The sequence below is a fragment of the Onthophagus taurus genome, chromosome 6 (assembly GCF_036711975.1).
Source record: "Onthophagus taurus isolate NC chromosome 6, IU_Otau_3.0, whole genome shotgun sequence".
Classification (NCBI taxonomy): Eukaryota; Metazoa; Arthropoda; class Insecta; order Coleoptera; family Scarabaeidae; genus Onthophagus; species Onthophagus taurus.
In genome coordinates, this window is record NC_091971.1 from 7,826,246 (window position 1) to 7,843,633 (window position 17,388).

The 17,388-nt window shown below is 33.4% G+C and overlaps 1 protein-coding gene across 2 annotated transcripts; it reads left to right on the top strand.

Annotated features, from left to right (window-relative positions):
• The first annotated feature begins 666 nt into the window (after positions 1-666).
• On the top strand, positions 667-15,970 carry LOC111427952 (RA domain-containing protein rau). 2 transcript variants are annotated; one of them, XM_023063327.2, is made up of 6 exons: positions 667-1,103; positions 1,942-2,091; positions 14,483-14,739; positions 14,796-15,114; positions 15,236-15,481; positions 15,538-15,970. In XM_023063327.2, exons 2-5 carry the CDS (start codon positions 1,942-1,944, stop codon positions 15,458-15,460), a joined length of 951 nt encoding a protein of 316 aa, XP_022919095.2. In that variant the 5' UTR covers positions 667-1,103; the 3' UTR covers positions 15,461-15,481; positions 15,538-15,970. The 2 variants fall into 2 exon arrangements, with proteins under 2 accessions (XP_022919095.2, XP_022919094.2); XM_023063326.2 differs by having other exon boundaries at positions 687-869.
• Positions 15,971-17,388: the final 1,418 nt, after the last annotated feature.

The window sequence follows — 17,388 nt, forward strand, 5'->3', positions numbered from 1 at the left end:
GCCTACTTCATTCTCAGTAAAATTTATTTCCAATCTCATCACTACATTCTTAAAATGATACTTTATTTCGTTCTTATCTTATTTTTGGGCAATCATTGGATCAATACTTCATCCTTAATTTCTGGGTCGCATCTTGTCAAATTATATTTTAGACACTTTTAGGTGTAACGGCTATCCACAAAAATAATTTTTCCCATTCTAGTCTTCATCGAACTCTCTTTCTCTCATTTCCACATATACGTGTTATCTCCATGTCTACGGAATTTTAGGACACTGTCTCTGCTTTGTGTTCTTTGGCACACTCCTCTACACACCCATCTATTTTCACTTTATGGACCATAACCATCATCAGCCATTCAAAAACCACGCCAATAACCTCAAAGCGTATGCGTGATTGATGCCCGAAGGAATAACTCAAACCAATCGACCGAAAGAATCAAAAAGGAGTTCGGTGTGGCGTTGGCATTCATCATCATCAATCCTCGGGATTCATCGGAAGCTTCGGGCATTTAAAAACACATTTTAGCGCCACCGCAAAATAAACATTTCATTCTATACAACAAAAACAGTAGTCTGAAGAGAGGTTCTCATCGGTGGTCAGACGGCGTCGGAGTGCGCAAACTCCAGCACGGCTTAGTAGTAAATTTTCAAACATCTCGAAGTCTCGAACCGACGTCTGCATACATATAGTTTCGCTCGGTATCTCGTGCTGTTAACACGTTGAGTGTCACACTAACCAGCGTGCGCTTTCGACACGAACGAAAGAGAATTAACTTCACAAGGTGGTATTGTGTTTATGTTATGTGGTGACAAGTTTTCTGGATTATAATTACTTTAATTAGGATTAAAGGTTTTCGTTGATCATCAAGGTAATTGTCTTAATCAAAATTAAATAACAATGAAGTGATTGTTTTATAGAATTATTACGCACAAAATTAATTTTCGTCACCGATTAAAAACGAAATACATCTTTTGTAATACATTGATAACATTTATTTTGATTAAAAGTGCTCAATCAAACATTTAGTTTAACCAATTAATGTGACTTAATTAAGTTTTGTTTCCAAGTTAACAACGTAATTAAAATAAAACGAAAAGTAACAGTAAGTATATGGGATTATTATAATTAATTAGTGAATACAATCAACCGTAATCTAACTCAGGAAGGTCGTAAATTCTTAATCATACCTGATTATGATGAAAACGACATTGCATCTTAATAAGTCACTTCTATACGAATCACGGTGAATCATAAAAATAATTAAGTCTCTTACGGTGTTAGTGTTTCTAGGAAGTTTTCGCACAACGAAAACGAACTCATCTCATAAAGATTTCTTGGTACTACTTAGCCAATAAAGTTTGATTGCCATCGTCTATCCAATGAATACTAAAGATCGTATTAATTATCGATGATAAATTCTTCGGATGTCGACGTCTTTCCTCTCAGCGACGACCTCCGCCGTTCGTCCAACTATACAGTTACTTTTAGTATCGCGAGAGGAGGAAGTCATATATTTCTACCTTTTTGTATTCTTTACACAGGATGAACGGGTGTCCCTAGAGAGTTTTAGTTTTCCGAAACTATAACATAATTATAGATACACTTTCTCCACCGAGATATTCTCTCTTTCCCATGATTTCATGACTTCATGACTCATTATGAGTGATACTAGTAGTTGCAAAAGGCAACATTACCTTGCCTAAGTGCGGTATTGTTCCTATACTTGGTGGTAAAAGAAGAAAAAATGAGCTCATTAAAAATGTCCTCAACAATCGCAATGAATGGAAAAACGCTGGGAACAACGCGGAGAGATTGCAATGCGTTTCACGACAACCACATTGTTCCCTGCGAAAACAAACTTTATTAAACCTACTTTGTCTACATTAATTCTTAAATTTCAATTATGACCTCATTATTTTAATTTAATAAATTCTTTACAGATGATGAAACATGTGCAGTTGTCTCCGTTTAGGAGCAGAGCTGACACAGTATCCCTAAGCTCGACGACATCTTATGGTAGCTTGAGCCCGGAGCCGCTTGGTAGCAGATCTTCAAGCATCTCGTCTCTCAGCGAATCCAATAACTTACACGTAAGTGAAATATTACCTCAATCCCGTTTCGTATTTACAGACATATCATATAAATTTCACGATAAACGCAAATGCAGCAAACTGACTTAATATATGCAACTTTTATGTTAAAACAAAACGCTTCAATAAATTTACTTAGGTGTTAAGCCGATTAAACAAATACTAATTAATCCACGAGCGAATTTTTAGATTATTATCTGGGAGAATCATTACGTCTATACTATGATTAAACAATAGAAATGCTTTGTGCAATAGCTTCCTCATTGGTGTTATTATTTTAATTTATTCCGAGTTTGAGAAGTTATTCATATCCATCTCTATATCTTGAATGTACGTAAGTCGCGTTACAAGTGAAAAAGGTTAAAACCGTAATTATAAGACTTCGTCAATGTCGCCAAGAAAACAGTCGACATTTCTTTTACTTCGCAACTGGAATTTACGCGAAGAACTGGTTTTGTAAGTACATATACGCGTTCAAATGTACTTATCTTCAACAATTATAGCAAACGATGGGATGAAAAAATTGTTGGAAAATGACAAGACATGAAACGAGATGTTTTCTGTAACCCAAGAAAATAAATCATGTTTTCTTGGGTTGTTTGAAAATTGCAACGTTAATATTAAAGTTTTCTAAAACATAGTTTCATTAATATTAACTATTTATTACTATGTTGGTGCCCTGGCCAATTCAACTTGAGTGTTGCAATCTTTTGATCCTCTATTCTAAGATCTTCTCACTCTTATTATTCTAAGCCCTTCAAGATAAAATCACCATTAAAACTCAAGGTTCATCTATGTCTTAACATCGTAACTCTTTCTTAAGATGTTAATAGTCAAGGATAATATAGAATTTCATTCCCGCGCTAATCTAACTTAATGATTTGTCATGGTTCGCAAGTATCATAGTTTATGATGACAACGGCTACCGCACGAAAGAGGAGAAGGTGGCATCTGTTTGAAAAATGCCGTTACGCGAGTTGTAAGGAAGAATGGTATCCTCCGTGGGAAGGCCTCGGTCGAGTTGACGGAAATGAGTTACCTTGTAAGGACGACTGCGTCTACGACCTCTCGACTTACTGTTGCTCACCCTGCGGCCATCCAACCGAGACTGACGGAATATGTTAATGAGAAAGAAAGTAAATTTTTTTAAAAACTACAATTCTAATTAAATCAATTTGATAAATAAATGTTTTATATTATAAAGCCGTCAAGCTCGCCTTATCTGATTTAAACTCAATGAAGCACGACGTAGAATCAATTTGTTGCTACCGTCTTAGTCTGATGTAAAACAATAAAACACCTCTTAAACGAGTTCTGCTTATCGCGAGAGATTATATAGCGGCGTCGCAACTTGACGATAATTGCATGTCTTCAAGTCTCGCCCAACGTTTTGATGTACAACTCACGAACCTCTTCGCCAGCTGGTAACAACTTGCAATCGGTTGCCATCGATTTGCATGAACCGTGTGGGTTGATAACGTTTAAAATGACCTCAAAGACCTTACTGACTCAGAGAGGATCTTCTCGCAGAACCCGTGTTGTTCCCAAAAATAGCATCTTCAGGTATTTGGGTTCTGAATATTTTGCATTCGTTGAATTTAAAAAGTTTTCACGATTTATAACGATACAAACTTGGTGTTTAGCATTGTCACAAACGGCAATGTTTAATCCCACGAAACGCATTGTTCCTAATAAGACCAAAACGTCATTGTTTCCGTTCGTAACTAGGTTAGTGAATTACAGAGCGTTTAAGCGGCTATGAAATTATGAAAACCCGAGTTGGAATTGTATAATTGGACATTCCCACATTAGTTCAAAAAGTTGACGAGTTTTTACGACATGAGATCCGCTCGTTTCTTACTAAGCCATGTTTTGTACCTAGTAATTTGAAAAGCAATAAAAAAATTGTAACCCATATTGAAGTGATGACGTGCATGGTGTGTTTCACTTGCAAAACGCGTAAGCTCACGCCTCGTGAAGAGAAAAAAGGAAGGAAAAGGGCTATGTACGCCAGATGCTATCCGATACCATGAGAACAAACGATGGGAACGCGACTGGAAGTTTTAGTGGAACGAAAGCCGACTTTGACCATCTTTGTCTCGTATACTTTCCCCCCCAAGATTCCTCAGTGTCTTTCTGAACAGAATAGAAATATACCTGTCAATAGGATGTCACGTATCTTATTCTCCAAAAAATACTTCAAACTTAAATTTAAATCATCGCAATTATCTAAATCGTTTAGTGTAGTTGACCTTTAGATAACCACCGTCATATTGGGATTACGTTGCAATAGACGCATTGTACGAGGAGATTAAATAATTCCGGGAAACTTGTGCAAAAGAAGAGAGTATAAGGCGCCTATAACGCTCAATTTAAGAAGGAAACGCTCCGTCAATGCAATGAGCTGTGACTCCCATGTCGTCCCTTTAATTTTGTTCTGAGTTGGGATCGTTACAAACTGACCTTCCAGTTAATTGGATTTGGTAAATTGAAAAAGCTTCCCTCCAAGAGTGAACCAAATTCTTTTCGTTCAAACTCAATTCCAGGTGGAGTATTTGGAGATGTCATAAATAGTAAGAGTATTTTTTTATCGCATTAATGAATTATCACGATATTTTTAGTTGCCACCCGTGTTACAAAAAAGACGCGTAAAACCTTAAATGCGCTTGGACACAAAAATACACTCAAACGATGATTACCAGCAAATATAACCCGAACCTATAAGTTTTAAGTTGACATTTCTATATTTATCTTTTAGTTTTCTTTATTATTATTTTTTGAGGTAACGCCCTCAAGCAATTTCGTCTTAATTTCAATTTAATATAATTACCAATTTAAAAAGTGCTTTGTCGGGAAAGAAAGAACATAAGAATTATCACGATACAAGCAATTATTATCCTCTCTTTGTGGAGTAATTCCCTTAACCATATGGCCCCGAACATCTGCTGTCAGTTTTCGTTAATATAAAACCTCGAAATCTGTTTAATGTGAAGGTCAGAGATCCTGTTGAGTTATAAACTGAAAGAATTGAGTTTGGTTAATAATATCAACTGCGTGAGTAATGTTACGTAAAGGTTTAATCGGTGGCAAAGAAAATATAATCGCTGACAGCTCAGCGTGAAGTTTTATTTTAAACGAAACATTTATCGTTTTAAACCAACACCCGTTCAATTCAGCGAACTCGTGCCCATTGTTTTGTCGGTTGAATTGTCACCGTTCGAAGCCCCTCCTAAGGTCAGAAGTAAAACTCGACTGAAGCACGCGTCGGTTAAAGTTAGTTCCTCATTTCCATTAACATGCAGCTTGCTACTGAAGGAGTACATTTATTATACCACGCAAAATCTAGATATTTTAGTTACATATTGAAATTCATACTGAAACTTTTTTATTTGATAATAATAAGTTGATTATGATAACTTATTTCATAGCAAATCTTAATGAAGGTCGAAAAAAATTACATGATGAGACAATTTGATACGCAACAATGGTTACTACAATTATTACAGTTACATCGTTAAACTAAAAAATCTCAACTATAATAAGACAATTATATTAACCAACAGTAATAATTCGTGAACTCTTTTTTGCCATTCTTTTACTATGACGCATTTAAATATAAAAACACCTTTCTAGGTCGTCAACAGATTTTATCTAACGTACCAGGAAATGAAGGTTGCGCCTTAATTGTCGCACACCAAACATTACGCATTTTTATTGCTCTACACAACTCAAAATGTATCCATTTTTTTAAATCTTTATATCTTTCATTAAACTAGAATTAACTTTTTCACTATCATTAAAACTAACACTAAACCTAGAACTAGAAACATTTGGGATTAGTCGAATGATCTAGTTCTAAGTTTAGTGTTAGTTCTAGTTTTACTTCCATCACCAAAACTAACACTAGACCTAGAACTAGAAACGTTTCTAGTTCTAAGTTCAGTGTTGGTTCTAATGTTAATAAAATTATACAACAATGTAGCGCTGAATGACAATTAAAACTAGAACTAACACTAGACCTAGAACTAGAAAGTTTCGGGTTTAGCCGAGCTTACTTTATTTCTACAAATTTCAACATAATAATTATTTTATTATTCAATTTATGACCGGTTGAAATTGTTTATAATTTCAGTAGATTATATTATCCATTGAAATGATATTAATCATCTATTGTTTGTATGAAAGTCCTGAGAATATAACCCATTCATTTTACTTTAATACGGATTATCATTCTTAATTAATTCATTTAAACAACACGTGAATAATTACTTTGTTTATATATGATTAATAAAGTTATTACGTAAAGTTGCAGCAACAATGAATAAATTGAATTGAAACGTAAACAAAGCTAACAAAATATAAAAAATAACAACTTTACAGAAAGGTTATTAGTAATTCCTAACATTATATCACATAAAAATATTTTTTTATTACATTTCGTTTTATTAATATTATTCCGGAAGCGAGATTAAAATGTATGTTGTGGTTTGTTCAAAGTACGTGCTCCAACTTTAAATACTTTCCTAATTGAGTAAGCTTATTTAAAATACAGTTGTTATACACAAAGTGTTAAATGAGTTAATTGCATCGCCAATTTCTCATCGAGCTTGTTATGTTGGAAATAGTCCAAAACGCCAACTGTGTGGCAATCTGAAGATAACCTTCTAAAACTTATGCGCCCATTTGGTTTTAGTTCCGACCTCGTGGGCGCTATATTTCACGGCGGCTTTCAGTTTTCTGAAACGCCTTCATGTTATCCAATTTATTACAGGATATTATGTCGGTGGAAAAAACGCGAGCAAAATGTGTTATGGGCGTGTCGTTAAATTTATTACAAGAATCATGTTTGATCTATTTTCGGGAGTATCAATAATAATAATACCATAATAATATTTAAGAAAATATTTTTCGATAAGTTGTTTGTGAGTTAAGAATTAATTCTCGAGGCAGTTTCAATTTCCGCCGGAGAAAGAAGAGTTACGCAACATCGAGGTCGCTGAAAGCGGTGTGAAAGAGACATTACGATTATAGGAGCAAAGTAGTAGGGGTCCGAAGGAATGCGCAGTGTTTCCTTCGAAAATTGCTGCTGGTTTACCGTTCAATCGCCGCGAAGAGATGTTTTTTTGAATACCATTCTGTCATTCTTTGAGAATCCGATATCTGAGTTTAATCTGAGTTTGACTGTTAACCAAGAAAATTAAATGTTTTGTTAGGTTAAAGAATTCGTGAGAAAATATTTTCTTAAATAATTTAATTAGTAATCGTGAAACGGAGCAAGATGATTGTATTCGTGGCACGATGCGACATAAAAATGAGCCGTTTGTGTATAAGAACCGCGGTAACACGTGTTCTCGTGCGTAATCTCCGACAGCTGTGTTTCGGGACCTTTAAATGAAAACAGGATGTTGTGTAGACCTGTAAAGGGTTGAAGAATACGTGTGTTTAAAAAAAACCCTTCAATGCAAATCGCACGTTCTTAAATAGAATTTGGTTGAAAATCATTCTTAGTTAGTAAGAACCTGACCTAAATTCTTCAAAGACCATAAATAAAATTGGGTTAGCAATATATTCTTGCGTGTTAGATGAGTTCAAGTATACATTTTCTCAGGTGTAATTTGCCCATGAAAAGTCATTATACGCCGTAAATATAGATCATATTTATAATTTAACGAACGCAGAACATGTTTGTGTTTATGTCCGGTGTTCTGGCTCCTGTTAATAGAAGGGTGTTTGTGAAAGCTTGTTTACTGTTATTGCAAAGTATGTATATCAAATTTTAATTAAGTATCCCAAATTTCCAAGAAAAAAATAAGAAAACGTTTAGCTATTTATAACACCCGAAAATACTTGTACTTGCAACGTGCTAAAATTCGCAAACAATTTTCTAGAATTAGCTGCGGATGTTTTGGACTTATATATCGCCTAGCATTCTTAAACGCTGATTAAACGTCTGCTATATTTAACAGTTATATTGGTTTATTGCTCTAAAACGAACAATTCGTTTGCATTTCCCGTGTTTCTTCTCGGAAACGAACGCGGACAAAGACCGAAATCAATAAACGATCACTTCTTACAAACTCAACTTGGGCACGTGCTCCGAACTGAAGACAAAAATTAATCGATTTCTAAATAACCAACTTCCTGTGTAAATCTCGTTCCGTTTCATATTAATCTTACGCCTATAATTAGTACCCTGATTATTTGGTAAAGTTAAAATTCCGACTTTCCATACAATTAAGCTTCGTATCTGGAACAAGGGAAGCGATATCAGAGCTCCAATTAATCTAATTAACGTTTATCCTGTGTGTATTGTATGCAGGATACAAATGAATTGCCCATGGAAGCGTTTAATTGTTATTCGATTTCACTTAAACCTTCTATTAAGTGATTAAGAAAGTAGTGCAACTTATTTTTTTTCGAATGATGTATGATGCTGACAACACCAAAGACTTATCTAGGACAAATCATGATTTAAATAGTTCATAAACAGTTAATTGAAAGCATACAAGAAATTATAATCTTAAATTTCTTTTATATCCTGTATTAAAAAATAATTAATTCAGTACCTATACAGTTAATAAGCTGTTATTACAACATTATGCATACATTTTTGTGTATTATACACGTGTAGTTACAAAACAACACCAATTTTAGTTAAATTTGTTCGCTATTTATGGAGGTGTAAAAATTCGTCACGCGCTCAACATCCTGTATTAAGATATCTCATATTTAAATTGCCAATATGCACCCTGCCAAAATAACGATTACTGGTACTGCATAAATTTAGCGTGAATTGAATTTCAAATCAAGGGCAATAAATTTGTATTCGATTTCTAGTGACAGGAATGAAATTGAACAATTTTGTGCTTGTAATAGCCGTATCTATGTGGCCTCTCTCGAAATCTTCACGGTCAGATATGCAGACTTCCTGTGTTCGCGAGAGGAATTTTATCAAATCACCGCGTTCAGCTTCCTGTACATCTTACAGTTATCTCAAACAGTGGCAAGTTATAAAGGAACTTGTTCAAGTTTTTAAGATAAAAGTTTGTGGTTTAAAATTATATTATTAACCGAAATTTATTTGAACAAAATTGAAATGAAGTTTAAACAGTGCTTTTTAAGATGATATATAAAACATGTTGGGTTCAGTCATAAAAATGTTGAGGGAAAAAATCGGGAAGTTATCTTTATATAAAATAAAACCATCATTCAAACAAATTTTAAAAAAGTCGTAGCAGGGTTGTTTTTGAAAATTTGAAAATAATTTATACATCAAAATAAAGCTGAAACTTTGCTCTTTAAAATGATGTATAATACGTGATAGGTTAGGTAATAAAAATATTGAGGAAAAAAATCGTGAAGTTTTCTTGATGTTTCAATATAACCAAAAATTAACAAATAACCAAGGTTTAAAAAAATCGTAGCTGGATTATTTATGAAACTTTGATTACAATTTATATATGAAAATAAAGCTGAAACTTTGCTCTTTAAAATGATACATAATACGTGATAGGTTAGGTAATAAAAATATTGAGGAAAAAAATCGTGAAGTTTTCTTGATGTTTCAATATAATCAATAATCAACAAACAACCAAGTTTAAAAAAAATCGTAGCTGGGTTATTAATGAAAATTATAAAACAATTTATACAGCAAAATAAAGCTGAAACATTACTCTTTAAAATGATATGTAATACGTGATATGTTAAATCACGAAAATATTGAGGAAAGAAATCGTGAAGATTTCTTAATATTTCAGTATAACCCCAAAAGATATTAACATTATAAATGAACAAATTAATTACTAGTTAAATTTAATTAAATTTTAATATTAAAAATCAATCTTTAATATTTGAAGATTGTTGATTTTTCTATTGAGAAGCAATAGAAAAATGTTGAAAAGTAGAAAGAACCATTAACAAAATAAGCTGATTGAAATCTTTTTTAGACATGTTGAGAAGATTGTTTTTCTATGAAAACTTTAAAATTATGTGAAAGTAAGCTGAAGTGTAAAATTTGTGGGTTTTGTGGGCCCGCCCATAAAGCTATTCACTAGAACATCCAAAATAACACGATTCTTGTCCCTAAAAGAACAAAATGTCCATATGGCCAACAGAAGTTTCGTTCGACCTTATATTCAATACACCTAATTAAGTTACTTTGTTAATCCCTCAAATCTCCTTTAGTTAAAATCCTCTTTAAATTAGAATTCTGTCAATAACCATTTCCTAGCGCTTCCTTCATCCTGGAAACCATTTAGATCGCACGGCTCGATACGAATTCGATTAAGGTAATTGTTTCGATCTAGCGGAAAATGTTAAAGAGGGCAACGAATTGAATTGCACAATTTACTCGGACCGACAAAACCTAAACGATTTGCCCTAAATACTGAATGTTTACTGTTTATATCCGATACATTTAGAATCGTTTGATTGAAATCTATTAAAAACGTGCTTTTCTTCTTATCTTCTTTGGCGTGCCTCCCAAATTCTTTTATTGATAACAAAACGAAGACGTGACATTTTAACAGCGATAAGAGACGTTCCGTGCCTAAACTGATAATAATGTGATCTATTCCTTTCCATATATAAATTTAAAATAAATATGGTCTGGTATATTTATATCTTAATGTCAATAAAAAGGTATCTTTATGAATTTAAGTTTTGTTATTTTTATTTCCTTTTTATTACAAGATATCTTTGTCTATTATGTGCAAATATATGAGTTAGAGTCACGTTCCGAATTAAATATCAACTTGGAAGTTATTTGCCATTGTATATACGAAATGAAAATGAAAATGGTTCCGCACGTACGATTCCTATAAAGATACAAATACAACCATTAAAAATTGTGTATGTGAAATGATCGGTTTGGTTCAATCGAAGAATTAAACGTTTAAGATTCATTTCAGGGATAAGTCCTATACATATGGATTTAAATTTTATGGCGATATCTTTATTACGGACGCATCTGCATTTTTTACAGCTTTGCCTACTTAAGATTCATTTCGAGTAGAAAGAACACTTCCAAGCGATCGCTCGACACATAAGCTCTTATCCTTGACAAGGATATATTGTCCTCTCAGTTTACAAGAAGGGTGCAGTGCGTACGCGAGAGTTAAGCAATATTTAATAAGAAATTATGAGAATAGAACCGTGTAACTAGTTGTCTTGGCGGCTAAACAACAATGGGCATATTTGCAAGCCAACAATTACCTTCTGCAGGTGTATTTAGCTTGTACGCCACACTTTGATATTATGAGCGATATCGTACATGTTGCACCAGTTTTTCTCTTGCGAAACTTATTTATTACATTTAGTTCCCATGTTGTAGAAATTCTTTACTTATTCCAATATTTTAATAACTTTACAAAGAAAATAAAAAACAAGTTATAAACGTTTCATTTGTATTGAACAAATCTGTTCACTTCATTCTCGGAGTGTTAACCACATGTTTCAAATTACGAAAGGTCAAAAAACCAAATGTTTTAATCAAACAATCTTCTTACAACGAATTTAATTAACAAAAAATTAATTTACATTCAATGAAGTGAATGTTAAATCTGCAGTGTTAAATCTAAAGAAATTAAATAGATAAGGTGACCTCGTACGTGATAGGGATGGCGGAAGGGCAAGAACCTTCAACTTGATGGTACCCGGAGAGTGCATTGTTATTCTAAGAGACTTCTCGCTTCGCAGAGCGAATTCCAATGATACTCAAGGATGCGTTAAGCGTCAACCCGTAAAGATCATTGTTTCGAGAGGAACTCTTAGTTTGTTCTTGTATCTTCGTTTTATCTTTGTTGTAGCAAAAAAAAATAACGAAGTTTTTATACATTATCTTACAAATAACTAATTATGTAATTGAAGTAGAACTAACACTAGAGCGAGAACTAGAAACATTCGGATTTAGTAGCACATCTCTCAAGATGGCTAAACCCGAATGATTCTAGTTCTAGGTCTTACATTTACCGAAACTTGAAGTATCTTTCGTCATGTTTGTTGAATACTTCGCTGAAAGACTATAACAAGTACTATATTAAGTAATTATTTTTCAATCCAATTATAATCAAAAGTCGTTTAATAAAACTAACTGTATGCAGAGTTAGTTTAATATGAAAACGGTTTTTCTAATGGCAATAAGTGGTTAATGGAGGATGGGGGGCTTTTAATACGTAAGAAACGAACTACTTCTTAGAAGTTTAATAAGCATCCGTTCGATTTCTGTAAATTAAAAGTCGTCGGATGTAAGGCGTATACCGTAAATCATGAGCAATTATTACGAGAGGTAACATTCCTAGTCACCACACCAAAGGAGAATGTACACACGTGTACCTTGTCTTCAATTCCCTCAACGATCTATTCCCGAAGCGCCAAGTTATAAACAAGTATATGTAAATTTGAAGTCAAATTATGATAATTGTTTATCATGTTTTTATCCACGTGGTTTATCGTGTAAACTTCTCCGGCGGTTCTTGGCGCCAACTCTTATCATTTCCTTCGGATTGATAGCCAGTTTGTTTATATAGGATTGGAATTTTTATGTTCCAATAAAGGAGTAATTGGACTTTGTTATAACTTAAAATAGCATGCTATAAATTCTATATGGTTACGTTGAGTACTCATCATTCCACTACGTAATTATAAAGTCGTTGATGTTGATTGTGGAAGCAATAAAGAGTTGGATTTAAAAAATAATAACAACGATGATTATGGAAAATAAGATCCATCAACCGAAGGAGAAACAAATTGACTAAACGGTCTTAAAATGAAGTGTAAAACCGCAAAAGTGTGCGCGCAGGTGTACCTAACACGTGCTAGACTCTTTAAAATTGAACCTTTCCGGAACTCCACTCCCAAGTGCGTGCGTAAAAAAAAATCACTGGCAAGTAAAAACCCCTTTGCACACACCATATGCTAAACGTTCGGGGCTATTAATGCCGGGTCGAATTTCGAGATTGGTCTTTAGTCTTTATCCTGCAGCAGCCCCTTTTGTTTTTCGAGCTTGACGTCGGCAGTCCGAGTATTTCCTTACGACAGCAGGACGAACAGAAGCCCCTACATCAAACATATGCCGTGCTAACTCTTTGTTTTTAAGGGGAAACTTGGTAAATATACTCGGGGGGAGTCTTAATGTATTTTAACTAGGCGTGAAATAGCGCGAGGTGAAAAATAGATTAAATTTGGATGGGTTACATCTGCAATAAATTCGAAATAAATTTTTTAAACTTTTCTTTTCATTAAAATTCTGATTTCGTAAACAACCATTAAGTTAATTAAAGTACGTTTCATTAATAATTTCTGGCTCATTAAACAAGGTTGTTTGCGCGACGACGATATCTCTTAAGACATTATAGAAGCGGGCCATTATCGAGAAAAAACCTTTAGGTTCCAGCCAGACTGACTACCACTATTACTACTGCAGATGTATGTAGTTCATAACGGACGGCTTAGTTTATGAACAAAAATAGATTTTTCGCAGCTTGCGTGCTCAAATATAGATTCCAGGTGTTTTAACAAACCCTAACTCAATACAGAGTGGAAGGTGAAAGCCTATTTTGACTACGACACGAGCCCCGTCATTCCTCATCATGATGTTTCCACCAAAGAAATTAATCTTTTAAAGTTTTTTTCTCCCTAAAACATTTTAAATGTAAAACAGATTGTGTATTTTTTTAACTTTTAGTTAACATAATTATTATGATGAAGAATATGTTATGGGGGTCATTATAGAAACAACTATTCTAATTATAGCTCTATGCCAATATGATAGATATATGATGTTCAATTACTCCCAATATATGCGCAAGATATTGAAAAAAGTTTTAGTTTGTAACATAATGGAAGTATTATTAGCTTAACCACGAACTTGTAACTCCTAAAAGCTTTTCATAACTTACTTCCGCTACACCAAAGTTACTTAAAACTTAAAAATTAATTTCGAAACTCATTCTAATCTATTTATAGATTCCATTAGTTACTTAGGGGGTTAATTGTTATTAAAAATTGAAACACGAATATTGAAATAACAAAACAAAGTTTTTAACGATTTATAAGCGAAGGAGTGATCCTGACAAATGCCATTAGGACGTGTTCTGATTCTTTATTAGTCCCGCACCGGAAGACGCTCAAAGCGCCACCGAAGACGATTTCAGGGCTAATTCTGGGATTACCGACTAAAAAATATTCGTTTAAAACGCGCAACTGTTCTTCCGTTTCGATCTTTTTCTTAGTTGTAACATGAATGTTGTAGTATAAAGAGGTGCGCTTTAAAAATGTTTAATATCGCAAGTTGCAAATTTCCTAAACTCACAATAAAAACTTTATTTATACATGTACGATTCACATCTTATTATTTATTTGTTGTTTTTAATTAATTTTCTTTTATTTTTAGACTACAATAAAAATCTACGCAAAATGTCTCCGACCCGATATAGAATACAAAACCCTAAGCATCACGTTTCAAACAACAAGTAAAGAAGTTGTGGCCACGTTACTTAGTAAATACAAAATGAAACATAGAGATCCAAAGCTTTTCTATTTAAGCATGGAAGTAACTGTGAGAAAAGCTGGGGTAAGGACCCAATTAGCTTTAGATGATGAGGCGAAACCTGCGGTTCTTCAAAGTTGTCATCCAAAAGGTGATTCTAAGTAAGTTTTTTTTTATTTAATTAATTTAGATTGTCTATATGATTTTTTATTTCTAGATTTTCACTTCAAACTCGACGAGGCGGTTTAGTGAAAGTTTACGATTCAGCTTTAAATAGTCACTCGCAGTACAAAAGCTTGTTGATAAGCGCGCGAACGACAGCTGATGAATTAATAGCGCTTTTGCTTTCTTGTTCAAATAGCAAAGAGCGAGTCGAACAATTTTCTTTGTACGAAGTGTGCACCAGCAAAGAACAACAAAGAAAACTACATCCGGATGATCGACCTTTGGTGGTCCAACAAACTTGGTTACCAAGTAATCAATGTCACTTTTTAATCAGAAGAAATCCAGATTATTTACCTTTATCAAGACGAAAGGTACGATTTTTTATGATAATTTCAAAGTAGAAAGGTTTAATTTCACGCATTGTTACTCGCGAAAATTAGGATGTAATTATTATTAACCTATTTTTTTTTTTTTATTTCGTTTTTTTCGTAGATGTTTTGGACAACAGCACCATCGATGACACAAATCAAAACTCCCCAAAGTTTACACCTATCTAAATCACACACATCGCTCCTCCCTTTAAGATATCCGGAAGAATCGAGTGCCAAAAAGATTACAAAACCAAGTGATGATAAACATCCATCTTCTAATAATAGCTTAAGCATAAAGAATTCTGGACCATCATACGCTGATTATGAAAATTATTTTTACATCTAAATTAAACAATTTGATGTTAACGTGAGTACAAATGTAAAAAATTCTTGCATTAATGTTTAATATACAAATTTTTTTAGTATATTGTTGTGTTTTTTGGATGTGATACACACAGTCAACACTGTTGCAACCAAAGAAAGAAAGAGGCGGCTTGGAAGTATCTTTCATCGAATCGAATAATTTCATTCATTGTATTTATTAGCAGTATTCGTTTAAGTGTACAACTGCATGTATAGGATGTACTAAGTAATTATGTAGCTACAAAATCCTACCATTATACATATATACTTTTTCCTCCAAAGATTACCATTATTAGATTTTAATTGTTGTAAATGTCTGTATATTTAGAGTAAATTTACGATTTTTTCCTCTTCATTCTTCTTATTTGTGCAATTGTTAAATCTATTTAACTTATTTATATGCCAAAGATAGATGTAATTTGTGTATATATTTTTTCTTTGTAAAATTAAAGTATCCAATAAAAATATCGAAATAAATTTTGCTTTAAAGTGATTTCTTCATTTTTGAGTAGCAATATAACAATCTTTATTTCTAAAATGTACAAAACGTAGTACATTTAATACGTCGGGGAAGAAAAAAAATATATATATACATTTCACAATACTTAATTTTTATTTATAATTTTGCATTTTTCAATAGAATTCCTCAAATGAATAAAGTTCATTTTCTATCAACATTCTCTTCACTTCCCCTTGAAATATTTTTCCCTCCAGTTTCGTTAACCTCAATGGTAAAGCATTATATAACTTGATTGAAATGTATATAAACGTACTTTGCGATATCTGCACTCTGTCAAGAGATGGTAATAAATTATCTTCAAAATGCGTGTCATAATTATTATGGCTGGAGGCAAGCGAGGCAAGTGCTGGAGGCAAGCGAAAATAAAACATGATGGTATTGTTAAAATGTTTATATGTACTCTTAAAGTGTTCTCTACAGCTTTCCCTGAATCTTAGTTGCTTCAAAATCCTTATTGCCTTTTTTTGCAGTTTCAAAATTTCTTCAGACTCTCTTGATGCACCATGAAACACATGTGAGTATTCCATATACTGCCATACCATGAAAGTATGCAAAATACATATTTCTTATTTCCTGTTTAAGCATAAATAATTCAATTTGAACCAATTATTGGTTGTATCTAATGTTTTTTTAGTCTTTTCATCCAGGTCCTGAAAATCTTTTGAAGTATTTGTAAAAGAGGTGTCATGAGCATATAGACACATAGAGTCCGCCTATATATTTTGACGCAAGTCATAGGAATAAAATGGGGACCAGCACAAAACCCTGTGGTACTCCCATTACAACCCTCCTCCAATTAGATGTTGTTTGATTCCAATAAATCTGTTGCTGTCTATCATGAAGATAACCGATTAGTTTTTTTCCGTTTTCTTTTATACCGAATGTTTCTATTTTCTTCAAGAGAATATTATAGTCTACAGAATGAAACGCCTTGTTAAGATCCCAGAAGGCTACTTGCGTGTAACATTGCATATCAAAAGCAGCTTTATGTTTTTTGTTGGTATCCGTGTTGATACTTTGTTATTAATTTCTTTTCTGTTATATGTTTCATGATTCTGTTTTATATTATAGTTTCGAAAACTTTTGACATTATTAGTACTATTTTTTTTCTCTTTAACCGCTTAGCTAACTGGCACCCTTTAACTCTATCCCACCAGTCAAAAAACTTTTTGCGGGTTAGGTTTTTAATTAACTCAATATGAGGTATCGTAGAAGGGAGAATTGTCGGCAAATTTTCCAGCGGCCCTTTTTGCCAGCCTATCGGCGTACTTATTTCCCGAGTGAGTCGAATGTCCCTTAATCCACCGCAGTGTGACACCGTTTAATGTTGCCGTATCCTCAAACGTCATGTGACAATCCTCAGCGCAGAGGTAAATTTATTCCTGCTTAGA

Bases quoted from the DNA above. Each gene is read 5' to 3' on its own strand.
- LOC111427952 (XM_023063327.2), top strand. From the start codon at position 1,942: ATGATGAAACATGTGCAGTTGTCTCCGTTTAGGAGCAGAGCTGACACA. The intron at 2,092-14,482 runs GTAAGTGAAATA...TTTTATTTTTAG, and splicing joins GCGAATCCAATAACTTACAC to ACTACAATAAAAATCTACGC. The intron at 15,115-15,235 runs GTACGATTTTTT...TTTTTTTCGTAG, and splicing joins TACCTTTATCAAGACGAAAG to ATGTTTTGGACAACAGCACC.